We start from the raw sequence: 24,963 nt of genomic DNA on the forward strand, positions 1-24,963 counted from the left end.
AAGAGTGGGCAACGGTGATCGTGCCATACAGTACTTCACAATGTCCGACTTCCCGCCTTTAACGTCAACAGCTTGATCCAGTGCGCTATGACCCGCGACTGCTCCTCGGGGATCGTGGCTACGCGTCCGAACTGCTTGTTGGCGACCAGCGCCTGCTGCATCAGGTTCTTCATCTCCCGGCTCTTGAGCATCTGCGCCAGTGAGATGCGCTTGTCGGACGCGGCAGCTCCCGCTCCGGTGGCGCTTGACGACGCGTGTCCAAGCCCCGTGTCGGCTGCGTTGTTGTGTCGACTCACCCTGCGCACCACGCTGGACATGACCGACGAGCACGAATCGGTCGGCTGCTGCTGCTGCTCCGCCTCCGCCACGTTCTCCGTGGACTTCTGCAGCTTGCGCATGGAGTTGATCGACTGCGCGGCTCGACTGAAGCCTCGCAGTCTGCCGGGTTGGAGCTGGCTCTGACCAGCAGCAGAGCTGGAGCTTGTAGTGGCTTCATTGGACTCGTTGGTCTCCGATACGCGGGCAACAGTGGCTGCTGAGCTCGTCATAGGCGTCTTGGCTCTTGGAGCGACCTTCACACTCGCGATTCGCCCGCGACTGCCACGCGCGCGGCCTTTTCCTCGGCCTTCACGCGTCGACGGAGCTTTCAGGTGCATCGCAAACCTGCTCAACTTCTATAATAAGCTTAATAATACATGTACTTCTGTAAATGGCTACACTGTCAACATGTAGCCATGTGCGTCATCATCTAGTGACCTGCCTCCCATCATGCCATGATTTTCATAAGGTCCGGGTTTTAAGCCAATCACCTGGCGTTCCTTCCCACACTCCAGCAAGTGGGCCCGACACCTCATGGCCACCACGAGCGCCTCTGTGGCGGAGACTCCTGCGCACCCAGAGAGTAGATCCGACGATCTCTTCGTCTTTGTAAGACACCGGAGCAGGCGCCGACCAAGTTGCAAGCGCGGAGATGACTTCAGAGACGCAGGAGACGCAGCAGCAGCAGACCCCGTTTGACGCCAAGAGTGTAGCCATGAAGAGCAGCGCAGACGGTGTCAGTAGCCGCACCAGCCGCCCGAGAGCTGCAGCTGCAGCGGCGAATGCCGAGATGGCGAAGCAGGTCAAAGGCGAGGAAACACCATTGAGCGTCGTGTTTGCCAAGGCCGCGAGCGATGCAGCAGCCAGCAAACCCCCACAACAACGTGCCCCAGCGGACCATGCAGCCAAGACTCAAGATGTAGCTATGTTACCTGATGATGCTGACGATGTAGCCATCATGAAGGAAGAGCAGCCTCCAGCCGAGGAAGGCAGAAGGAGGCCGTCCAGAGCTGCAGCCGCTGCTGCGAACGCCGGAATGGCTCGACAAGGTAAAGAGGAAGAAGGTTCGCTGGGCATGCTCTTGGCTTCAGCCCAGGTGCGACCCATGGAGCAGGAGCAGGAGGTGGTGGAGTCCAAGCCTACAGTGACAAGAAGCGTTCGGGTGAGATGGCTACACCTCCCACGAAGAGGCCTCGAGTGGCGGCAACGACAGCGGGCAGCAAGAAAGTGGCGCAAGACACGCTGGAGCTCGCCAGCGCTGAGCAGCAGCCGCAGCGGGGCAAGAAACGACGCCAAGCGCCCGTGTTCGAAGCTGCGCCGATCATCACGGACCTGCCGCCGCTGCCGTTCACGACCCCCAGTCCCGAGCTGAAGCTGAAGAACAAGAGCAAGAACAAGAACAAGCACGCGGCTGCAACCACAAAGACCAAGGCCAAGCAGTCCGTGGAGGAGGAGGCAGGAGACGACGCCCGTCACTGCGAGTTCTGCAGGAAGGCGGCGAATGTGTGCGTGCTGATGCACTGCCACGCGTGTCGACGGGTGTACCACGTCAAGTGCTTCTGGCACGCGTTCAAGCCGTACGTGGATGCGAAGGTGTCGATTCTGGACCAGCTGAAGCGTCTGCAGCTTGAGGCACCCGAGCGTCGTGGCAACATCTTCCGGTGTGCGTCGTGCAGAGCTGCGTTTGTGGATTTCTGTGAGAGCGGCGGCTATCTCTGGGAGTGTGACTGTCCGACGTGCGCGCAGCCGGAGAAGGCGATTTACTACCGGCAGCGGAAACTGGTGCAGATGATGAACGATATGGAACTAGAGAAGCAGCGCAAGAAGGACCAGAAGGACAAGACCAAGAAGAGCGGCGCTGCAAAGCCACCGACCTCGACACCGAGTCGCTCAAACTCGACGTCACGCAGTCAACGTACACGAAGAGGCAGCGCAGCGCTCGATGATGGAGTGCTTAACGCGCGGACAACCAAGCCTTCAACATCGCGGAGCGTGCCACCTGAAGGTCTTGATGTGAAGAAGGAAGGAGACAATAATGCCGAAGGTCGTGATGTGAAGAAGGGAGAGGATACGAATGCCGGACCTGTGGACGGGATTAATGGCAAGAAAGATGCAGTAAAAGCGGGAAGTGAAGCCAAGGCGGTGCCGATGGACGTGGACGCCGGGGCTGACACCCAACCTGGTTCAGGTGAGCCAGGAAGTGCTGAGCCAGGAAGTGCTGAGAAGACTACACATGGACCGGAAATGGAGCAACATGTCAGCACGGTAGCGGAGCGACAACAGGAGTCGCACCCAGCAGAAGCTGCCACGCAGCATCAAGAGACCAAGACCCAGCCAGAGCTGCAGCAACTAGCACAATATGCTGCTGCTGTCAAGAAGGAACAAGCAGAGCTTCAGGCAAACCAGGAGCTGGTGCCCCCGCGAAAGCAGGAAGAACAGTCCGTGAAGGTGAAGTACGAGCCTATTGGAGAGCCCGAGCAGCCTGATATGAAAGGGGACGAGCTTGTTGGCGCAGTGCGCGTACATCACGAAACGAAGACTGAGCGCTGGTGCTTCCCGATCGTGTGCTCTCGGACAACGAGTCTTCGAGTGTCGGGTATGATGAAGTTGGGGACGTGCAAGTGGTCGCTCAAGAAGAGAGCCGTCATTCAGTGCGCGTGCTGCGATAAGCTGTTCGGATACCCCGAGTTCGTGCACCACACAGACAGCAGCTTGGTCAAGGACGCGAAGTGTGCGACGGAAGACCCGATGCCGTACCTATTCGTCGAACACCGGGATACCACGCTCCACACACCACTCGACGATTTCCTGCCTGCTCTTAGGAGTTGGGCTGGTCGTCAGAGCGCGAATAACCCGCCCACCAATTCGCGCAGAGGGCACGCGGTGAGGCAAGAGGCAGCCGCAGCGGTCGCAATCCCCACGATGAATATGACGAACCCGGAGGCCGCCGCGGAAGCGCTGCAAGCCAAAGTGTCCAGACTCCGCGCGCTCGCGCTATTTAAGCGCCCCAAGCCCCGGAGTGACAAGACTTCGACTGCGGCGCGATTGTCGGACCCGCCAAGTTTGGACTTTTTGGCGCAGGTGGTGTCTGTCGCCCAAGTACGTGATGAACATGTCGAACGGCAGTCTTGTAGACCGCGTGGTGAGGTCGAACACTTCGGTGCCCGACCACTCGTTCCCGCGCAAGTCTGGATGGATGGCCTTCAATTGGACGGTGACCTTGTCGCGCCAAGTCACGTGCACCTGCTGTGAAAAGTCGTACACTTTTGAATCATTCGTGGAGCACGCTGGCATTTCCCTGATCGAGCTGAAGCAGAAGTCCCGCCAGGTGTTGTATGTCGTGGAGCGGACGGACGAGTCCGCACTGGTGCCGTACAACTCGTTCGCGACGGATCTGGAGACTGTCGCCAAGGCCAACGGGCTGGATTCGATCCTGGACGAGCTCCACCCGCCGCCTCCATCCCCTCGACCTATATAACAACAAGAAGGGTTCATGCGTTCGAGTATGAATGTGCCACGTGTGGGTGGATGGTACCCTGCAAGCTAGGCAGCTCCGGAGACGAGTTTATTAAGGGTATCGGTATTGTACCAACAAGAAAAATAAAATGAGCACATTGTTGGAATTGTCGGTTCCTCTACATTTTATCTGTCATGAAGCTGTTCGTCGGTTGAGAGTAAGTAGTCGAAGCCTACTTACTCTGGGCTGTCTCATTACTACCACCAGTTAGTTTAAACGTGGAACCGAATCTTCATCGCAATGGCCTTGTACTGCTCAAAGTAGTCGACGTAGCGCATGAGCTTGAGGTACGCCTTGCTGCCTACCCCCTCCTTTGCCATGCCCAGCTCACCGTACATATACGGGTGTCCTTTGCCCTTGAGAAACCAATCGGCGAACTCGTTGCGTTCGCTGTAGTATTGCTTGACCAAGGTTGCCTGGCTTAGTCTTAGATTTCGACAACAGCTTGTTGTCCAGCTTCACTGCCATGGCCCTGACGTCTGCTGACAGTCCGAAGCCCTCCCCTCGTTCTCCTCGTCGAAGTCAAAAGTCGGTCGACTTGTCGGTCCGTAGAGAGCGTTTGGTGTTGTCTTCCGAGGCAAACGCGCGATTCCAGGTTGGGGTCTCGGGCACTGTAACCTTTGATACTTCGGTTGGGGGGACTGAAGCGCTTGCAGTGGCGAGAAGAGCAGCGGCAGCCAGCAGAGCGAGTTGGAAGACGCGCATTATGGCTGGCTATTGGGAGTGAAGCTTGGAGGGCGAAGTGCGACCCGCCGAGGAAATTGCAAACTGAAGAACTGGGCGCATTGAGCAAGTGGTGTGCCGAATACTGTACTGTGCTGTATCAGCTTCTTGACGGTCAATGGCCGTTGACTTCATCGGTGGCAAATCCCAGGAAATGATAACTTTTTATGCTGGTGACCATTCCAGACGCATCTGGGTACCAGTAATACTGCACTAGCACCACTACTCTTTTAGGGGTAGTCAGAGTTGCTCACAGATGCCGGATTCAGAAGAGAGCGGGTGGAAACTACAGATAAACATACCGTTTCTACAGAAGGTGCTCCAAAAATACAGAGCGTGGTGCAAATCTACAGAGGGGAGCGACAACCTACAGAAGACACTACCAGTCCTACAGAGAGGTCGTGCAGGAATACAGAAGAGCGCTACTAAATACAGACGTGCCAACTTGACGACTTTTGATTGGTTTTGAACCACAATATTCCCAATAGCGCCAGCTAATGCTTCACAATACGGCTATCCCAAGTTTGTCTTTGGCGGAGGCGCGCATTCACTTACTGGTTGAATTTTGCGCCCACCAGCACACACCAACGAGCAGCCCGACATACATTCGTGGCTGGGCAGAGCTGCAGGGTAATGTATAAAAGCCAGCCTCAGGTTCGCCAGCTAAACCTCGACATCCACTTCGAGCTAGTGAACACTTCGGAGACGTGTAAGAACACAGGGCGCATCGCAAGAGTCCGTGGCAGCATGGAAGATTAATGAGATAGTGGTTGCTTTAATGTACTCGAATCGCTGGCAGCGACAACATATCTCTTGTGTGTGTTTTTAGGATGCGTGGCGATAAGATAAGAAACATCTTCGTCGTTTTGGCCTCCCGCCTTCTTCGCTTAGCTTTGTGCCGGGGTTGTCTTGGTCTGCTTCGAGTTGACGGCCCTGTGTCACGCGTTATGACAGGCAGAGCGGGTTGTGGACGGTATGAAGAGAGAGTGCCGTCAACAGAATACAACCCGGCAAAGCAGGCCGGCAAGAATTTTGAATACCAAGCTTTTTCGTTTTCGTTTTCAGTTTCAGGCATGTTGTTGTCACTTAACTTGTATACCAATACCAACCTTTTAACTGCCGGCTGTGAGTTTTATCTTTTGAAAGATGTTTAAAGCCAAAGTTTAAGCCGAACACCTCAGAAGTTGACAATTCGCGACTGTCAGTCTCACATACCGACACGCACAGCAGTCGGGCATGGATACGCTGTGTGGACTGCTCGCCATGTCGATTTACTCAATAATCAGTTTTGCGAAAAATTACTCAAGCATCAGAAACAATACTCAGCAAAACTTCTAATGTTTGTGTCGCCATCAACTTTCGAGCACGCAGGACGATACTTCGCTACGGCTGCCCTTAGCTAGGGTGCCAGTGTATGCATTGCGTTTATTCCAGCATGGCTTAAGCTTCCTTTGCTTCGTCATCTAGTTCCTGGCCTTTGCGAAAGAAAACTCTGCCAGATAATCTATGGGATCGGTGGGCTGCACCTTGACGACTTCCAGCATTCCCTCCGTGAGTGCTGGCAAGACGGTGTCCATGAGATACGTCCTCAGAGGCTTTGCTCGCGTCTCCAGTAGTTCGGCTTCCTCGCGTTGTAGCAACTCAAGCCGTGCGCGTTCCTGAGCGAGTTTTGCCTGTTGAGCGGCCTCGTCCTGAGCGTCCTGCTCCTGAGTGCGCTGGGCTGCACGGATCTCAGCTTCACGAGCTTGTTTCTCGGCAGCACGGCGCTGTTCACGCAGCTCAGCGCGCGTAGGGTGAAAGTTGCGAGGTGCTCGACCTCCTTGCTCCATGTAACGCTGGACGGGAGCAGTGAACGCGGTTTCGTCACGATGTGCATGATCGTCTCGCAAAGACAGCTCCAGCACTTCCACACCTTCTGCCTTCGGCTCAGTCGCGTCGGGAGTATGCTTTGGCTTCTCGAACACAGCTCCAGAGCTTCAATGTTGGCCTCGAACTCATCAAAGCGCCGAGCGAAAAAATGCGTCTTGTGTGTTCTCTGTGCGCTCAGCTTCAGCCTGCGCACGGATCTCCAGCAGCGTCCGCGGGGCCTGCAGCACCATCACTCGGTTGGGCGCGAGAACGGGTCGTCGGGGCTTCAGACGTGCCAGCACCGCCTCGATATCTACTGCTGGCGCAGTAGTTCCCCCCTCGGCATTCTCGTCTCCACCTGCAGCCTCACCGCCATCGGCCGCCTCATCTGGGCCACTGTTGCCATTTTCACCAGCATCGCCCGACCCTTCACCTTCTCCGTCAGGGTTGCCATCACCACTAGGCTCCGGTGCGATGATTAATTTTGGCTGGGACGCAGAGATCGGGAGTCCATCAAGCACGTATCCCTGGTTACGGCACGCAGCACTGCGCAGCTTCCAACGTAGCAAAGCTACCAGTGCGGTTTTAGGGAGCTGGTTGGTGTTCTCACTCGAGCCACTGGTTAAAGTCGGAGCCCATTGCTGCAGCTCGTCCCGCAACTTCCGAGTCTCTGAAACCTCTGGGACCTCGTTCTGCTTCTCACCGTCGTTCTCCTGCTGCCCTCCGTCACTCTCAGGATCAGCCTGAACAACTTTGGTCGGAAGTGAAGGCGCGGCGTCGTTTTCAGGCGCAAAAAGCTCGTTCAGCAGCGTCGTCGGGGACAAATACGGCAGATAGGAATCTCTCGCAAGTCGCCGGCCAAGCAGGGCTTTACCGGCACGAGGTGCACCAAGGACAACCGTGCGCAGTGGACGCAAGTCCATCGCATGGATGAAATCGTCAACGAAGAAGGCCAGATTCCCGAGAAGACCGCGCGAATAGTGGCGCCACTCTTCCGGTGCCACCAGCGAATGCATCGCTCCAGCGGACGTGTCGAAGCGCAAGTGAAGCTGAAGTGGTGCTACAAGTTCCTCCTCCTCATCCAGTAGCAGTGCATCAGCTTCACCGTCAGCGGCACTGGTAGAGTCGTCGCGATCACGTACGTGCCCCGAGGCGAGCAAGGTGCTGACTCCTCGGCACACGTCGCGCAGGGTCGTACTACTGCTGGTCTTGTCCACAGCAAGTATTTCTTCGGACGTGGCGACGGCGACGCTGCCACGCGGAAAACCAGGAGCGCCAGGTCGTAGAGACTGATCATGGGCAGCAAATTTCGACCTTGGGTAGGGGTGGCAAGACTCGGCACCAAAAGCGGCCGATTCGGATTCAACCAGGCCTCGCGGAAGATCAGCTGAAGCTGTGACTGGGCCCCACCATCGGCACCTACGATGCAGGTTTCAAGCTCCCCCGTGCGATGCGCGCTCAAGATCTGCGTCTCGGCAGTTTTGAGGTCCGCGTACTTGCGCGCTGGCCGGCGCGACTTGAAGTCGTCCTCAACGTGAGCGGCACCTGCGCCTGAAGCAGCGAATGGCGCGTTCTTGCTCCACGACAGCACCGAGGACACGGCGATGAAACGCTTCACGCTGTCCCCTTCGCCTTCGTTCGAGTCCTCGTCACCTTTCGTCGTCCCGCGTTTCTCGAAAGCTTTGAGCGTCTCCATGGCGAGTTACGGGTCGCTCACCAATGCGGTGACCACGACCACGTCCGCGAGCTGCACAAGTCGACGCCACACCGTTAAGTCGCTCTGAAGTGCGACGAGCTCCTTGACGGCCCCCTCAACGTCGCTGTTGGGGTGGCTCTGCAATTGGCGCTTGAGCGCCGCCAGCTCCGACTTGCTACCGCGGGCGGCCGTGCCCACGACCTCGAGTCCTGCATCCTGGCAGTTGCGTGCCAACTCGGCCGAGAGTGACGACCCCAAGTCCGTGATGAAGACGCGCATGTTCGAGCGTGCTTTGACCCAAAGTGAAGTTTCGCCAAATGCAGGAAGGGGTTCTCGATTCGAGATGCCGGCAGTTGCAGTAACTCCGACTATTTTTGCATCGATGATGGTGTATATTGGGCACGGCGAGAAGCGGTAGGCGAATTTCAGGGCTCGACAACCCCAGGACGTACAGGGATGTGCATACATCTACCAATATCCCAGTGGGCTTTGCACGCTTAATCCTCAGCGGCGACAATGAAAAAGGAACTCGCACCGCTCTCCACGGGCCCGAAAAGTATCGCTTCGTCGTCACATCCTCGGCAACACAATGGTACGGATGAGTAGGCTAGCATCTTTGCCTGTCAACACTTGTGATAAAACGCTCACCTTTTACACTTGCATGCAACCAGTGGGCATACTCGAAGTCAAGATGAAGCACCGGCTGCAGGAAGACCAGAAGGCTGTTGCCGTGGGTGTTTTGTGTAAGCCAGGCAAGCAACATACCTGCGCTTCGCACAAACTTGGACACTCGGGATAATGGGGCGTTGAGGGACGCGCTGCTACTGCTTCAGCAACTCGCACAAACTCCAGGAGTGGGGCCGCTGCTGGTGCCGTATTACCGACAGGTCCTGCCGATACTGAACATGTTCAAGAACAAGCGTCGTTACCTTGGAGATGATGTAGATTTCCGACAGCAGTGCGGGGTTGAAGAAAAGCTCACCCTGAGCGCAATCGGCGTTAACCCCGGAAAAAAAAACTTATTATCGTCAAACAAATACATGTTACCTACGCTTACGCCAAGTCGACAATTCTTAAAACGGCGCTATAAGATAATCATAAAACCTATATAACGTTTAGAAACGGATAAGTAGGTTCGGTCCTTACCTACTTATAAGTAGTGACACAAACCTACTTACGTTGCAACAAATCACCTTGAATAGCTTAATTTCTCAATTCAGTGTGGAGATCCTTTTTACAGAACTCTGCCTGAATACCGAACGCCTGATATATATAAGGGCTCCAGGTTTATAAAGTGATCTCAGCGTTACCAGAGAAAAGGCTGTACTGAATTAGTTTATCTTAGACGGGATTTGACGCTTGCTTAGTTATTGTGGAAACCGATTAGATTGTCCGAGCGGATTAGCTGATAAAGCAGCGTTCATGAGGGGTTTGACTAGTACTAAATCGGGGATTCCTATGATTTCATATGGCATCAGTAAGGGTATAAATCGGTGTAAGGTTAAAAAATAGGGGTTGCCTCATTACCGCCTGCAATCCGAGGAACGACCACTTACCGCCACGAGCTAATGTTTCGCGCACCTACTAACGTGGAATAGCATCGCGTGCATTAAATACGCTTCTGTGAGCAGTCGATACGTACTGCTATCTATTTATCAAGTTGTGAAGTCATGTATTTGCGCTGTCATTTCTCGTCAGCATTAGCGTTTGTCGGTTTTACTTTAAATCGGCCGCCGAATGCCGAGTGGGTGTCGGACATTCGGGCTGATTAGCATGCAAATCAGCTGTCCAAGGCTTTGTAAGTCGTGGAGTGGCTAAATCAGCTTGCCACATGGCGATGTAGGCACAACAGACTGCTCTGTCAAATCAGAGTACAAATCTTAGGTTGTCGATCTAATTAGGAGGTCGGATTTGCTAAATCCGACCCAATCAAGCTTAATCATCTGCTTAATCAACCGATTTATGTTCCAATTAGACAATATAATCGGTTTCCACAATAATCAAACCCGAGTACTGAGTTGTTTCAGCGCTGACCTTCGATCAAGCGTGTTCGCACCACATCAGTGCGGTTAGTAGCTCTACTTTGTACTACTCCTAGAGGGCTTAGCGGGTAGTGCGCAATGTGAAAGTGGAATCGTAAATACAGAGAAGATCGCACAGACAATCAAAAGGGCGCCAATTTTCAAACTGCACAGCTTAGTACTTTTAGCCAAACAAAGGTATCCTGGATTTTTACATCAGTACCTTTGCCCATCTCCGTTCGTCCTGTTGTTGGACCTTGAAGTATTATTTATATGAGGTTATGTATTGTATACCCGTTCGGTATTGAGGCAGATTTCTGTATCCCCTTTTGATGAGTGAACAGACCGGGTCTTTGCCGCATTCGTCTACACGTCTGTATTTCCACCCGGCACAGACTGCAGAGCGCTCGGTGATGCACGAATAATAGAGAATGCACCGCCACACAGCAATGTAACAAGGCGCTGGGGGTACCGTCAGATAATGCTTCGGTCATTACTGAAATCAACGTTAAAATATGTTTTTCTATTTCGAGCTTGCATTCTTGTTGTCGTTTAATTAAGCAATAACAGTTCGGACAACAAAAAATGTATACTGCAGAAAGCGAGCGGTTATTTGAGTGTCAAAATTGGAAGCATATCTTGTTGCTGGAGTTACTTCTATTTAGCGGCTATATGCATGTTGATGTACTAAATTAAGTTTTAAAGATGTGGGTACTATGTACTGGATTAGTAACGTACCGTAGCAAAATGTTTAACTTATAATCACAAGTTCCACTTAATGTATGAAGGCTAACCAATCAGATACGATTAAGGGGTGGTCTATTTGCCGGTCGTTGTCTGTACCAATCTAATAGCCATGCTTCAGCCGACGCATAGATTTAGTATCCAGGCTGTGCGTATGCGGTTAAAAGCTAGTATTCACGTCCCTTCAATTGGTAATTTACTGGCTTGGCTCAAAACAGGTCTCTGGTACACAAGAACAGCATTAAAAAAAACTGGTGTGTAGTCATTTAGCAAGGGGTTCGCGACTGAGCTGAAGGTTTCCCGGTAGGTCCCTCTTGATCACAATTTCGCCAATAGATTTAAGATTGAACCAGTAGAACGAACATGAGGATCTGCATCTAAAACAACGAGTTAGGCTTTCGGTAGCTGATCTATTCTTTAGTTTTGAGGATGCTCTCCTCTCTGTACTCAAATCATTACATAAATGTCCAAACAGTAGTTGCAGCACTCATGCTACAATATCACCACTCAGGTCGGGCTGTTGTCACTCACAAAACAACTAAACCACCGTATTTCATGTCGCCAAATACCCCCCTATATATATATATATCAACACCACTGAAGTTGCCACCCGATCAAATTGTACTATTGCCCGACTTTAATCAGTTAGAACTAAGGTAACAAGCGCCAATTGTATATTATTGGCTGCAAGCCACTCGATAATTCGACACTTTCCTGCAAGAATCCAGCCCCTGCCCAGCTCAGCAAGTTACCCCTCACCGCAGCGTGAAGGCCAAGATTCTACAAACCGCCCCAACTCCCCCTATGCCTACCAGTGATACTGAGATGCTGCTCGACTCTTTCAAGATCTTCAAGGTGGTCAAGAGCCTCTTCGTTTTATGTGGGCTGTGCAGCCATGCAGCCTCGCATACCATGCGTGTCCGGCTACCGACCTGCAAGTGCCCTACGTGTGCGGCGGTGGTGCCCTTTACCCTGTGTCCATGTCGCGGTAAGATGCTTGCCTACCAGCACATCAACCGCCTGCCCGTAGAGGAAGCTGGCATGCAGGTCTCGTCGGAGCCATCACCTCCGCGCCCTCGCCTCTACTACCGCTGTCGGTGGTGCAGCGATTTGCCATACCTATACCTACTTCCATCTACGCAACTACGACATTTTGGTGACGGTGAAGGGCAAGGTCTGCGAAGCCGCGTTCCACAGCGGTGAAGAAGAAATCCAGTCCTTCATGTTCACGCGGGCAAATGACTCGGCTGGCTAGTCAATTGTCGGAAACGGCAGTAACAACGCCCCGTTCATCGCCACCATTATCACGAAGAAACTGCTCCAGCGCGCAGACCGCGAGCCCAGTTCTTTCGTTCTTCACCTTGATCCAACCTCCAAGCTACACCAGGCGACCTACCCAGTTCTGGTGATTGGTGTATCTGACAAGGTACGCAGGTTTCACGCTGTTGTCATTGTGATTATGTCACCGCAGATGCAGCTACACTATGCGAGGACGCTAGCCGCTTTGAGAGAGTTGCGAAGAAAGTCTACGCGAAGGCTAAGATTCTGGAATCTACTTGTTCGCAATGGTGCTGCGCGATCTGCATGATCTCCCTTCATGGTTGATGAAGACGAGTACGAGAAGGTCAAGTCACGGATGTTTGCTGGCTGAGCCGAGTGGCCAGGCCTGGCGGCTTTTACGACTTACACCACGAGCACTTGGGTTACGAGGCGCTTCGTGTGGTGGCAAATGTACAGCACTCCACCTGAGATGGCGGCCACAATCTACAACCAGGTGGAGCAGTACAACGCAGTACTCAAGCGCGATGTCACCGTGCACAGGACGGTGAAGATGGGGCTTGACAGGCTGCTAGACTGTTGTACGCTGGAGAGCGCTTGCTCCGTATCTTTTGCTGTAGTAGCCGTTGCAGAGGCAATACGGCAACGACGCACTCGCAAGTTGGAGCGGCGAAATCTCCTCTCTGAGCTAGCGGTAACCGGCACGGCATTGGCTTCATGCCGGAAAATACGCCACCTGACGCCGAGATCCGCGACACGTTCTATGTGTGTGCTGTACGTGCAAGTCGGCCTTAAGAAGAGAACTAACACCGTCGACACGAGGAGCTTCGGCCCAGTGAGCTTGCATACAGCTAGGATGGAAACAAAGGACGTCTCGTCGGAGGGGTTGAAGGTGGATATGTGCGTGCCGATGTCAGTTCTACACGAAGTTTGCGTGCTGCGCGCATGTGCTCTTTGCGTTGAATGCTCGGTGTCTCGTCGACCTTTTGGTCACGAATGACCTGTTTACCGAGAAGCCACCAAGAAGCGCCGAGTCTCTAGGCGTCAAGGCCAAGGCCACCTGACATCCAACAGCTACGTGCTTACTATCAACTATGCACACCGCAATTGTAGAACAAAAGTTTATACAGCGGACACGACCTTAGGCAATGCCGTTCACCTTCGCCCGTTGCTTACCATCAAGTAATGTGCGGTCCCTTGCCCACTTACCCACCGCCCACCACCGATGAGGCTCCGACCTCACCCGCGCCACTCACCATCCCACACAACCTCTCACCACCGCGTTAAGCGGCTCGACCCGCGCGATGTTCACCGTTTGTCAGCGTGTGCCCACTTCAAACCGCATCCTGCCATGCCTTGAAGTCCCTACGGACGCTATTAGATACCCGCAGAGAGCGCAGTATACGCAGACATCATTCTGGCTGCCCTTCCCTGTGCTTCACCATTATCAACATAAATTTGCCGGGGGACATGGATATGCGCACCGATCTGACACCGATATAAACCAACGGCCCATCCGCGAAGCTGGTTGACCCCTATAGCGCCCAGGAGAGCCGCGGGAACTTCGGCGCGCGTACCGTGCCCTGACGTGCCGCACGACGCCTGAAGGTAAGGATAATGAATGGACAATGGTACGGAACATTCACACCAGACCGACTCTAGTAAGATGCGAGTCAAACATAGCCGCTGTGATGCTGGCCATGTCTCACATATCCTATATGCGTGAAATAATGATTTCCCTTATGCTGGGCTCCCTATTCATATGGTATTTCTCGTATTTTGTCACAAACAACTCAAAACGCACCCTACACGCTCCTACACACAACACACAAGCACACGCGCTTGCGCTTGCGCCACGCCTACACATACTCCTCGCTCGCCAAACCGCCCTGCCGCACCCGCGCATTCGACCGCATCGACTACCAAAGCATCACCCCTGACCGCCCCCGCCTCGTGTCCTGGTGTCCTGTGAGCTCGGTTTGACCTGCAGGACACCGAGGACGCTGTGGTGGCTTGTGCGCACGGCCGACAACGCACCGGACGCCCACTTGCGAGAACTACGAAGGCAGCCGCAACCGGGCTCGAAGCCCAGCCAGGCGGGCCTGTTTTGAAAAAAGAAGATGCTATTATCAGATCAACATCTCAGGATACTTAGGAATTGCTTTCTCAAAGCTACGAATTACGGTGGTTTCCGCTAATTCTTCCCAGGCCGCAATTATAGACAAAATTGCACGGAGGCGCTTCTCCTTTGCAGTGCCTCCTGCAACACCCCGAAACTTTGACCTAATTTTTGCTTTCAGTGGGCCGATCACGCCAACGTCGAGCGGTTGACAAACCGCCGTCGTATTAGGCGGGAAAGGCACCACTGCAGCGTTCGTTTCTTCGAAAACGACCCGCTGTCCCTCCTCCGAAACATGTGAGTCAAAATTACCAAGGAGGAGGACAGCGGGTCCATCGATTTCATGTTTTAACACATTACTCACATAAAATCTCCATCCTACCGCGTCCATCCAGGCATGCTCCTGGACAGTGTAGTAGTGACCGGGTGGATAGTGTGGCAGCTCGTCGCTGTCGATGTCGCCGCCGAGCTTACCCCGAATGATGAAGAGAATTGGCAGCTTATGGCCTAAAATATATAATACAAAATGTGTTAGCATTAAAATACCCAGTTTCAGAATTGTTAAAGCAAGAAAAAACGTACTATCACCGCGAACAGTAAGAACTGCTGTCATTCGACCAGTGTGCTTCGTCATCTTGGTAATTCGGGCAGGGTCCCTGCGGCCTTTGACAGCCCAAAACCGTGTCGGCGGCACATCAAAATTGATAGCCGTCTCATCCACGTTAAAGAGTGTCGTAGGGCACCACGTCGAGTACTTGTTCCAAAGTTCAATGGAGAACTCAACGCGTTTCTCGAGCAGCTCCACTGTCGGAAGCTTGGCTTCTTAGGGCTTTTGAGACGTGAAGTCGTAACTAAATAAAAAACATCAATTGAAAGAATGATTAATCGATTAAAATTTAACTTCACACCATGAAAACCAATTTACCGTTTGCAAATGCGTTGACACATTTTTCTAGCGACTGCTCAGGGCTTTTGTGGCTGTCCACGTAGCTAGCACACCACTCAGACTCTAGTAGCCACATGTAGTCGATCATTGCATGCATCGATAGGGCCTACAAAAAAAAAGCACGCACAATAGTCAGTATTAAGTCGCAAAAGCACGTACTAGAATGGTAGACCGACCTTTTCGTCTCTGCGCGTGTCCTTCATAAATGTAACAAGGGCTGGGACGCTAGGAAATATTTCCTTGCGTCCCTGCCCCTTCAGAGTTGGCGAACGCGAGTTTCCGCGGAAAGCGAAAAGCCTGTCGGCTTGCTTCCACCATCCGAACACAGTTCCGCGGGGTCGCCCGAGCTGGTGCGCAGCCTCGTCGACGCCGACATGAATTGCGAGCTGCGCACCTTCACGCTTCTCCTTGATACTATAGCGCTGTTGTTTCGGCGCCATTTGGACAATGAGCCTAGGCTTTAGTGGGTGAGGTGGCGCGTTTTACAGTGGCCAACCGATTTTATCTAAGCTATGATTTGCTAAAATAAAAGCACAGTTCTGCGTTTTGATTTGCTAAAACAAAAATTTATGTGAACATATGTCTGTCTTTTTTCTACTAATGCCGGCTTTTTGAGTCTGCCGGCTTTGTAAGTCGTTGTCTGTATTGCTGACTGAGCAAGCACGGAGAGTATGTGATGGGCGACGGGTCGCTCGTTCGAGCTGGTGGTGCGATGATGGGCGGGATTCCTTAGCGTTACATGTATCGGTAGCGCTAAGGCGGTTGGTTCTGCTACAAGCAGCGATCTGTCGCTATGGAGTGATAGGCCGATCCACTAAAGGAAGCTGACTGTGGGCTATCAGTGGAGGTCTTAAGGGGAGCGGAGGGTCTTCAGGGTGTGAAGGTTCTCCATTCGGGTCCCAGGTTTACGGGCGCGCGGCGTGGCACAACGATCTGTACGCCATCGTGTACGCCTGGTACTTCCCAAAAGGATTCTCGGGGCCTTCGCCGTCAAGGCCCCATAACTGGTCCAGTGCCGTCGTGGGGCTCGACAACCCAGACGTGGCCACACCAAAGATCATGGGGCTTTTGCTGTCAAACTCCGCTAACTCAAATGTTGGTGAACCATCAAATAGCAAATGACTTCAAAACTTGATTCCATGCCGCGTTGAACTTGTACTCCCTCCAGTTTGCCCGACTGTTCTCTCCAGCTACCTAAGCTCAGACGAGCTGGATACGGGTCCACAGTATCCAAAATATGAACCTGGCTGGATGAAATGCTTCTCGTCGTGCCTTCCAAAATAACAATGAGGTTGAACCTCACAGCATATCTGTATTTCCAGATCACAGTAACTTTGATTCAAATTCCCACAGCCATGCTGAAGAATTCCATTTCATTTAAACGAAGAACTACTTAATAAAACTATCCTACCTACTCAGTTACTGCTGACTAGTGTCCTCTACTCTTTCTCTATACTCACCAGTCTAAGAAAGCGCGGTGACATTCAGATGCAGCAGATCGCTCCACGCAATCGTCGTCGGGTACACGAGCATCGACGTCTCCTTCACCGTGTTCTTGTCCATTTCGTGCACGAAGATGTTGGTGAAGCGCACTCGAGTGAGCTTCATGACGATCAAGGGCAGCAGATCCTGCGCGCCGATGAGGAACTTGCCGTTGACCACGAGGAAGCCGTTGCAGTAGACCGCGTCGATCGTCGCGATGAGCTGGTTGTCGTGCACCGCGTAGTTGTCGTAGCTCGAGATGACGCCAAAGCGGTTGGTCAGAGCCGCTCCTGTAGCCACTTCGAAGGACGTGAGGCCGTTCTGCTGCAAGCCTTCCCTGTAGGCGCTGGACCGTCGACGAGCTGTCATTGTAACGTGGTCTCCGGTCGCTACGACTGGCACGCTGGTGTACCGAGTCGACTTCCGACCGATAATGTACGCGAGCATGAACATCTCTCGAAAGATCTCCGGCGAGAACAAGCGACCCTCCGGCCGCGCTCGATAAAGATCTCAGCAAGCAAGACTGTACGTGTGGAGAGGCACGTGGCAAGGGTCACTAAACCCAGGAAGCAGTTCAGTTACAAGCTCAACCTACTATGAACTACCAAGACTGACCACCGGACGTGTCAATACACCCAGGTGAACGCCCCGAAACTTCCCCCTCGAGAGCTGGAAGTCCCAAGATGGAGAAGGCAGTGACGGCTCCTGTGGCCCCGCTGGAAGGAGGTGTAGTGGCTCCCGGAGTGGCAGAGGCCTCCGCAGCGGATAAATCGGATGCCGGGTGGACCACCAAGACACCAGGACGCAAGGGCAGCGCTGGACAGAAGGCGCGAAACGAAGGTTTGAGTCCAAGATTCCGAGTTGGCAACAATGGAAAGAATCCAAGCTCAAAAGACGCTAAACAGCACCAGAGGACCGCCAAGCCTAGTTTCCCACCCAAAGGAACGAGGCCTCAAGGTGAAAACGGCGATGGCTGTGCCTCCTTCTACAAGCTACAAGAACTACTGTGATCGGAAGCACCACCAGAGTACATTTTCCAGATGGTGGTTCGTATTCATGATCTTGCGCAGCAACGTCGGCTTGAGGAATTCGAAAGCCGTGTCAATGCAATCAAGGACGAGGAGGAAAGGGCGAAATTACAGGCGAATTGGACTGACAGTCTCCCTGCTAAGACGTTGGAGCGCTTTGGCCGTTTTGCAGACCAATGGGACTACACCATCCGCGATGACAAGCTCCGCCTCGCTCGAACGGTGTACAGCTGGCTCATCTAGGATAAAATATCAAAAAAGGAGCTGGAGCAACGTGTCCAAGTCTTCACTTTCGTGAACAAACCGGAGCAGCAGGTGTACATGTCTGTCAAAAGCTACGCGCAACCAAGAAGTTACAATGATGTCTTAGAATCCAAGATGCCCGCCTTTAGCACCCCTCCGCCTGGCGGGAGCGCTAGTATGAACAAGCTACTTCAAATTGTTGCCCGACCAGCGGCTCCGTTGATGAAACCACGGGCGATGACAAGCGAGGAACAGGAGGTCTTGAATCTGATTCTCTCCGGCGAAATGGAAATCAAGTCTACGCCGCCTTTTCTGGCTCAAGTATTCGACACGGACAAGGTGGCATTAATAACGGAGCTGATACAGCGTCAAGAGTACCCAGTGCATGCGCATCTACTACCAGGCCACTTTGTTCGAGACGGCCTGAGCCAAAACACGCTACTACAACTGGTGGATGCGGGGGAGGCAGGCCTTCCTGAGCAGCAGAACCAAGTACAAAGACTCAAAACAGACCTGGTGCGATTGCAGCTCGACTCAGAGCAGCGATTGCTCACGATGTTTTTTCCCAGCGCCCGGATTGCCAAACAATGGGCGGGGTCCTTTTGCCCCTTTGACCGGCGTGGCATGCAACTGATCGACTACAGGGCGTTACGTCAAGAATTTCCGGACGCGGTGCTCTTACAGACCTCCTGTTGCGAGGGAAGATAAGCCCAACTGAGATGCACGCACTGCTCACGAAAGAACTGCAGCTCCAGATAGCCGTCTTGAACCACCCAACGCTGTGCGAGCAGCAGCCAGGAAGAGAGAGATGGGAAGTGATCGTCAAAAGCCCAAAGTGCCCCGACGTACTAACGCGGCACTCCCGTATCCAACTGCCTCATGCGGAACTACTAATCCACCACTCGGATGTGCATCTACATCTACCATGTACCAAATGCCGAGACAGGTGGCACTCCCACGCTCACTGCAAAACCGCAGAAGCCGATCGCGCCCAAGCCGCGGCGAAACGTACGCTGAAGATTCCATCCTGGTCTCATGCGCTTCCCGTAGCACATGATGACGCAGAATCATTGGAAAATATCCGGAGCCTTGACCAGCTTCTGCAATTTTTTGACCGGATGAGCGAGACATCCCCCTCAGGAACTGCAGCAGAATCACCAGGAACGAGTGCCTCGCCGTCTTGTGTGTCCAAGAGGGACCATAGCTCAGCTGAATTGAAGCCTAGGGCAGAAGAGGAGCATGCAGACTGTGCGAACGACATCGATATGGAATTAGACAGCATTTACCAGGAAGAGAAGAGGGCTGCTCCACCTACAGAAAACGATGTGTCACTCTCAGACCCTGGATCAGTCGCGCCCCAACCTGCCTCGCCTCAGACTGTTTCGACTGGAGAGGAAGCCCCAGCTGTGCCGCCCTCAAAGCTTTCACCACTGAAGAGAGCACGGGCCAACACTGCAGTCAGTGAGGAAGTTGAGACTCACAGCGAGGGCTCGGAAATTGGGTGTACAGACGCAACGACAGATAAGGACGCCGTTCGTAAAGCCTCCTCAACCCAGCAACGCTCAGCGCGACGAGAGGTAAAAATTTTACGACAAGGATCCAATTCGAACAGCTGCTCAGTGGCTTTGCCCGCAGCTAGATCGAAGCCAGCCAAGAAAGCTACTAAGCAACTTTCTCTCTACGATACGCTACGGGTTGAAGCCCGGCCAACCTCCACCGGACCGATGATCGGACCATCACAAGTTGAAGATGTCAAAATGAGATCAGTAAGCGCTAATGCGGAGCCAGCCCTCGTCTCGCCCAAGAAGGAAGCGCTGCCTATATCCTGGGCTGAAGTGCTACCGGCTGCGGAGTCCAGTACCGAAGCCGATTTTAGCGATATTGACATGGCTGAGATAGTGACATCGGAAACTGAGGCTGCTCAACATCAACCAACTACGCAAGACACATTGCATGTAACGAACAACGATGACGATGTCAGTATTACCGGAGTGAAGCCAACTGAAATGCACTATCCTCTACAGCTGTGGTTGGAGGCGTTGGGAGGGGAGGGTCTATCACCGACGTGGAGGCAAATGGCCAATGCGGCTGGTCAGCGCTTTTTGCTGCCATGCACAACATACACGAGGACTCCCTCCAACTGACCTCCAAACAAGTCGTGGAAGCCACCCTGATGAAGAAGAAGATATTGAACGTCCTCCTTGCAAAGTTTCAATACCTGGTGGATACCCGGGCAATTGACGTAAAGACAGAACCCGGAGCCACATACTTGGGACCACAAGAAACTGCAAAGGAACCTACTACGGAAAATCTCGCGCTCTACTGGGACGCGGAGCGTAAGCGTAATGTCGACGTCCCTGTGCCTAAAAAGTGCTGGGTAAGCCACACGGTACTTAAAGGGGCAGCTCTTTCCTCCGAGAACCGATTTACGTCGTTGATGTGCACGAAACTGGAAGTGCATATCTGGGCATGTACTCCTACAAGCCGAAGCCTGATGAGGACGGCAACAGTGCCGAGTTCCCGTACTTTGAAAATCTCAACACTGGCAATCCTGTACAAATGCTGAAAGACTTGCGTAGAGCAGAAGTACAACCAGTTGTCATAGTACTCAAGAGGGAAGGAGACAGTAAGCATTTCCAAGCGGTGACATACCCTGACAGCGCATCTGAAGGGCTGAACGATCCAAAGGCATACGACTTGATGGCAGGCCGCCATGACGACCTCCTGCATTCATACGGACTGACTCGGCCGCCGAGGGGCAACACGGACATAAGATCAATTACTCTGTCGGCAAATCACGCGGTTCGAAAAGCCCATAAGAGTCTCGCTTGTGTGAATGCACAGAACAATGAAGCAAAAGACTCCGAAGGGGCTGCGGGCACCGGTAATGCCAATGTGGACTTATCGGCAGCTTCGCCGAATCTCTAATGGGTGAAGGGGGATCGAGATCTCGACGAAGTCCTGTCCAGGCTTCGATCAGAGATTTTTACTCTAGAGTCCCTGAACAAGATCGCGCACGTCAGGTGCAGCATCTCTTTCAGCGCTCTCGAGTCAACCGAAGGACACGTATTACTTTTGATTTACCGCCACGACAAGCAACATCGCGTCGACTTGCCGCGGATAATTTTACATATGGACTGGCCACCTACAATGTTGGGGGCCTTGCATCTTATATTAACCAGCTACCCCAGCTTTTTCAAGGCCTGCGAGAACAACACCGGAATGGTGCCAACGACATAGTCCTCATGCAAGAAACATACCTGGATGTATCGGAGTCGGCATTTGCAGAGCGTCAGTATAAAGCTGTTTGGGGTTTCAAGGGGTTAGCCAAAAGCGTAGCCTCATTTTGGTCTCCAGCCCATGCAGGAAGTGCTTCCGAGCGTGCAAGGCATGGAGGGGTTGGTATCCTAGTTAACCCGTACGGAGCAGTTCGAGACGCGAGGCCGTGGAAAGAGGAGTTATGGACTGCATACCGTCAATTTATCCAGTGTAAACTGCAAGGAGGGAGCTGTTGGCGCCGGCAGACCCAAGTGCCAGAAAACAATTTTTTATTCAGCTGAAAGATGTCCCCGTGCCGGAAGGGGCTAAGGTGATCGCTGGAGGCGACTTCAATTGCGTGATTGACCGCACTCTCGACAGACGCACATCATCGCAGAAGGGAGATGCTGGACGTGCGCAACTACAAACTTGGATTGAACAAAGCAGTATTGTCGATGCGGTGGAGCAATTTAAACCTCGTCATATCAATACGATCACTAGAAACGCCTTCGCCAGCGAGTTCCACACGTATTTCTACAACTTGGCTCACAGGCAGAAAGGTTCTAGTCGAATTGATCGCTGGTACATCTCTGCTGAAATGCAGCAGTGGGTCAGAAGTGTTGAAAAGTGCAAGTGTCCCCTCGAATCAGACCACTACGGAGTCACGATGCATCTTCAATCGCCGAAAAATCCGATACGAATAAAGCGCCAATCGCCGATTTACCCGATGCCGATTTTCGTCACGGCCGCAGCGAATGACCTCATTGCTACAAGATTGACAGCCTTCAGCAAGGAGCTATGCTGCGAAGATGCCGGAGACGGTTCTGCTCTTGCAGCAAAGTGGGATCAATTCAAAGGAGATTTATGCAAAGAGCTCAAGCATCTAAAACGACAATGCAGACGCAAAGTGGCGAAAGGATTCAGACAGCGCATCCGACGAGTGATGCGGAAGTTACGCAATTGTGAGGCCGACCAACAATCCACGCTTTTCCTCAAACGCAATGAACTTCTCAACCAGCTGAAGGCAATTCGAAACCTTCGACGGAAAAGGTTAACGAGGAATCATACATGGAGTGATCGTTCATCGTCGAAGTTTTGCTTTCGTAGGATCAGTACTCGGTTTGGAGACAATATTATTCACCAGCTGAAGCCTGCGAGCGGAAATCCCACGCGAAACCCCAACGACAAAGCCAACATTCTTGCGGACGCATGGTTCCCCATTATGACAAAAGAGGACATCAGTTGTGAGGACATAGATGGCTACGTGTCGAGGATGAAGTCGCGTTGGGAGAAGTTCGATCTTTCCGAAATGGACGCCATCATCACAGAAGACGAGGTGGGGGCGGTAATAAAGAAGTGTAAGTGTGGAAAAGCAGCAGGGCCAGATAAGCTTGGGAATGATTGGTACAAGGACCACTCGGAGCAACTCCGCCCCATTTTGACTACTCTTTTCAACAAGTGGATGGATGCTGGTATTTTCCCAAGAGCTTCCAGCAAGGAAACATCTTTAGTATCAAGAAGAAAGGTGACCCAACGGATCCCCTCAACTATCGACCCATTGCGCTTACTACAAAGTGCTCACTAAATTTTTTACGAAGCGGCTACGGACTCGAATAGGTTCTCTGGTTCTCGACACTCAATTTGGTTTTGTACCTGGACGCAGAATTCACACTGCAATCGAACTTTTTGAGGCGGCCAAGAAGGTTTGTAACTCCAGCGCGAAGTATGCCAACGCGCAGGCACTTTTACTGGATTTCGCAAAGGCCTACGACACGTTAGACCGTCGGTTTCTACTGGCGGTACTCAAGGCCAAAGGCTTCCCGCCTAAATTCATTCAGCTGGTGGACGCAACTCATGCCGACACTTTCGCAATCTTCCTCGGCAATGGTTATCCGTCTGAGCCGATCTCCGTCACGCGAGGAATTAGGCAAGGGTGCCCTCTAGCCCCGCTCCTTTTCATTCTTGCGGTCGATCTGCTGTACGTTGAGCTGGAGTTCACAGCAGAAGAGTGTGGTCTGGATTTAGTGGGATTACAGGGCTCCTTTAGACTTCACGTAGCTGGTTACGCGGATGATACAGCTATTTACATTCGTGAGAAAGCAATGCAAGACAGAATCATCGCAGCTGTCAAGCGTTTTTCGGACGTCTCCGGGCTAAGAGTCAATGTTGCGAAGTCCGTTGCGATTCCGCTGAGCAATGCGAACCAAAATTCCAACACTACCGATAGCATTTCAGGACCAATCTCCGCCCAACCTGCGTGCAGGTATCTTGGTCACTGGGCTGGAACTCTGGGTACCACTGCTGAAGCCTGGAAAAGAGCTTTCTCGGCTCTATCTTCACGTCTTGCGTTGGCGATTGACAAGACAAACTCCGCTATGCAGCGAGTCGACATCGCCAATGCAATAATCTTGCCCAAACTGCTGTATGTAGCCCAGCATGCATGGCCGACATCGCGTATCGCCAGGGAAGCAGAGATGCGGATGCGAAATTTCATCTGGCATAGCTCCTTTGCACGACCAACAACCAAAATTTGTGGATAGGCAAGCTGCGAAGCCCTAGAACTACCACGGAAACGTGGGGGGTTAGCAATGCCGAACTTTCAAAAGGAGCTACACGCGCTAAGCGCCCATGTTGTGGGCGAGTGGTCTACTTCAACTTCACGTATTGTCCGAACTATCGGTGACATACTAGGCCCCAATGGGATTGATCGCCGTACCCATGTCTCTCCGAGCTGGAAGCTGGCGGCTCCCGTTACCATCCGAGATTCAATTCGAGCCACAGGCTTCCTTTGGGTCTCCCGTTCGATCACTCCCCACTATACAGAAGATATCATTACACTTCAGCAGGACATACGCTCTCGATGCCGAGCTGTCCACCAAGTCACGGCAAGATGGTGTGAAGGCGGACTGCTCTGTGATTTAAGGAGTTTGTTGGCTGAATCAAGGCGTTTGGCTCAACTTCAGGAAAAACGACTCGGTGCTTTTGCAGCTGAGGGTGTAAAACATCTCCCCGTCTTTGATTTACCGGTCTTCAACGATCCCGGTTACCTTGCTTCATTGAGGACGAAGTTTGGCCTTCTCGCAAACAGCGCGACCACTTTGGCGGAGGTTCTCGACTGGTAGTGGATTAGACCGGGAGGTTAGAGTCAATGTTCGGCTTCCACGGACAAGATGTCGAAGACGTTACAGTCGAACGAGGAAGGCTGCTTTTTCGGATCACGAGAAGGTTGCCTGAAAAAATTTGTAGGCAAAGTTTAGTCTTAAGAGGAAGGCTGGACAGACAGCCGAGCTCAGTTTCTCTTTTCCTCCGCTTCTCATCAACCTCCAGCCACCCCGACCTTTCGTGTTGCCTTACGGAAGCTGCCAGCAGACGACATTATGGCTACTTCGAACAAGTACGCGTTCTTCAGGCCGGACACCCTGGATACAGCGGGTTATGCCTATGGCAAGGCGATCTCGGAGGCGCAGAGAGGAAAGATTGAAGTGGAACGTGTGGCGAGAGGGCGGTGGGCCGACGCCGGGACGCTCGCAATTCAGCGAGAAGCCTCGGAATTGGAAATGCGCGCCGTGACAGAGGAAGAAGCATTAAGCGGGGTTGGGACGTACGTCGGGTGCGCCCTGTGCATTGCTCGGGTGCCCGAAGGACAGCCTAAGATATGGGATTACGGTGTGGTAGTGGGCTACACGTGGAATAAGGCCACTCATACAGGGGTGCTGCAAGTGACCTTCGTTGATGGAACAAG

At 52.8% G+C, this 24,963-nt stretch overlaps 13 protein-coding genes across 13 annotated transcripts; 7 read left to right on the forward strand and 6 right to left on the reverse strand.

Moving 5' to 3' along the window:
- Positions 1–572, reverse strand: PHYSODRAFT_356223 (hypothetical protein). The gene has a single exon (XM_009541308.1). The coding sequence runs from the start codon at positions 546–548 to the stop codon at positions 36–38; it is 513 nt and encodes a 170-aa protein (XP_009539603.1). The 5' UTR covers positions 549–572; the 3' UTR covers positions 1–35.
- Positions 573–970: 398 nt separating this feature from the next.
- Positions 971–3,796, forward strand: PHYSODRAFT_342821 (hypothetical protein; the record flags this gene model as incomplete). Its single annotated transcript, XM_009541309.1, has 3 exons — positions 971–1,462; positions 1,507–3,365; positions 3,400–3,796. 3 exons carry the CDS (start codon positions 971–973, stop codon positions 3,794–3,796), a joined length of 2,748 nt encoding a protein of 915 aa, XP_009539604.1.
- Positions 3,797–4,047: 251 nt separating this feature from the next.
- Positions 4,048–4,540, reverse strand: PHYSODRAFT_308016 (hypothetical protein; the record flags this gene model as incomplete). Its single annotated transcript, XM_009541310.1, has 2 exons — positions 4,048–4,261; positions 4,374–4,540. 2 exons carry the CDS (start codon positions 4,538–4,540, stop codon positions 4,048–4,050), a joined length of 381 nt encoding a protein of 126 aa, XP_009539605.1.
- Positions 4,541–6,021: 1,481 nt separating this feature from the next.
- Positions 6,022–8,381, reverse strand: PHYSODRAFT_320238 (hypothetical protein; the record flags this gene model as incomplete). The annotated part of the gene is made up of 4 exons (XM_009541311.1): positions 6,022–6,524; positions 6,621–7,609; positions 7,651–8,096; positions 8,124–8,381. 4 exons carry the CDS (start codon positions 8,379–8,381, stop codon positions 6,022–6,024), a joined length of 2,196 nt encoding a protein of 731 aa, XP_009539606.1.
- A 3,281-nt stretch (positions 8,382–11,662) lies between these two features.
- PHYSODRAFT_367085 (hypothetical protein) lies at positions 11,663–11,956 on the forward strand (the record flags this gene model as incomplete). Its single annotated transcript, XM_009541312.1, has 1 exon — positions 11,663–11,956. A coding segment is annotated over one exon (294 nt), but the record flags the coding sequence as incomplete, so codon positions are not given.
- Positions 11,957–12,128: 172 nt separating this feature from the next.
- PHYSODRAFT_535059 (hypothetical protein) lies at positions 12,129–12,455 on the forward strand (the record flags this gene model as incomplete). Its single annotated transcript, XM_009541313.1, has 1 exon — positions 12,129–12,455. A coding segment is annotated over one exon (327 nt), but the record flags the coding sequence as incomplete, so codon positions are not given.
- Positions 12,456–14,274: 1,819 nt separating this feature from the next.
- Positions 14,275–14,655, reverse strand: PHYSODRAFT_535029 (hypothetical protein; the record flags this gene model as incomplete). Its single annotated transcript, XM_009541314.1, has 1 exon — positions 14,275–14,655. The coding sequence occupies one exon, from the start codon at positions 14,653–14,655 to the stop codon at positions 14,275–14,277; it is 381 nt and encodes a 126-aa protein (XP_009539609.1).
- A 15-nt stretch (positions 14,656–14,670) lies between these two features.
- Positions 14,671–15,554, reverse strand: PHYSODRAFT_368522 (hypothetical protein; the record flags this gene model as incomplete). Its single annotated transcript, XM_009541315.1, has 3 exons — positions 14,671–14,771; positions 14,847–15,086; positions 15,383–15,554. Coding segments are annotated over 3 exons (513 nt in total), but the record flags the coding sequence as incomplete, so codon positions are not given.
- Positions 15,555–16,674: 1,120 nt separating this feature from the next.
- Positions 16,675–17,061, reverse strand: PHYSODRAFT_535092 (hypothetical protein; the record flags this gene model as incomplete). Its single annotated transcript, XM_009541316.1, has 1 exon — positions 16,675–17,061. One exon carries the CDS (start codon positions 17,059–17,061, stop codon positions 16,675–16,677), a length of 387 nt encoding a protein of 128 aa, XP_009539611.1.
- Positions 17,062–17,375: 314 nt separating this feature from the next.
- Positions 17,376–17,963, forward strand: PHYSODRAFT_308018 (hypothetical protein; the record flags this gene model as incomplete). The annotated part of the gene is made up of 2 exons (XM_009541317.1): positions 17,376–17,649; positions 17,710–17,963. 2 exons carry the CDS (start codon positions 17,376–17,378, stop codon positions 17,961–17,963), a joined length of 528 nt encoding a protein of 175 aa, XP_009539612.1.
- A 237-nt stretch (positions 17,964–18,200) lies between these two features.
- PHYSODRAFT_535115 (hypothetical protein) lies at positions 18,201–18,671 on the forward strand (the record flags this gene model as incomplete). The annotated part of the gene is made up of 1 exon (XM_009541318.1): positions 18,201–18,671. One exon carries the CDS (start codon positions 18,201–18,203, stop codon positions 18,669–18,671), a length of 471 nt encoding a protein of 156 aa, XP_009539613.1.
- A 1,049-nt stretch (positions 18,672–19,720) lies between these two features.
- Positions 19,721–20,107, forward strand: PHYSODRAFT_308019 (hypothetical protein; the record flags this gene model as incomplete). The annotated part of the gene is made up of 1 exon (XM_009541319.1): positions 19,721–20,107. One exon carries the CDS (start codon positions 19,721–19,723, stop codon positions 20,105–20,107), a length of 387 nt encoding a protein of 128 aa, XP_009539614.1.
- Positions 20,108–24,598: 4,491 nt separating this feature from the next.
- On the forward strand, positions 24,599–24,853 carry PHYSODRAFT_535089 (hypothetical protein; the record flags this gene model as incomplete). Its single annotated transcript, XM_009541320.1, has 1 exon — positions 24,599–24,853. A coding segment is annotated over one exon (255 nt), but the record flags the coding sequence as incomplete, so codon positions are not given.
- Positions 24,854–24,963: the final 110 nt, after the last annotated feature.

This window comes from Phytophthora sojae (assembly GCF_000149755.1).
Source record: "Phytophthora sojae unplaced genomic scaffold PHYSOscaffold_21, whole genome shotgun sequence".
Classification (NCBI taxonomy): Eukaryota; Oomycota; class Peronosporomycetes; order Peronosporales; family Peronosporaceae; genus Phytophthora; species Phytophthora sojae.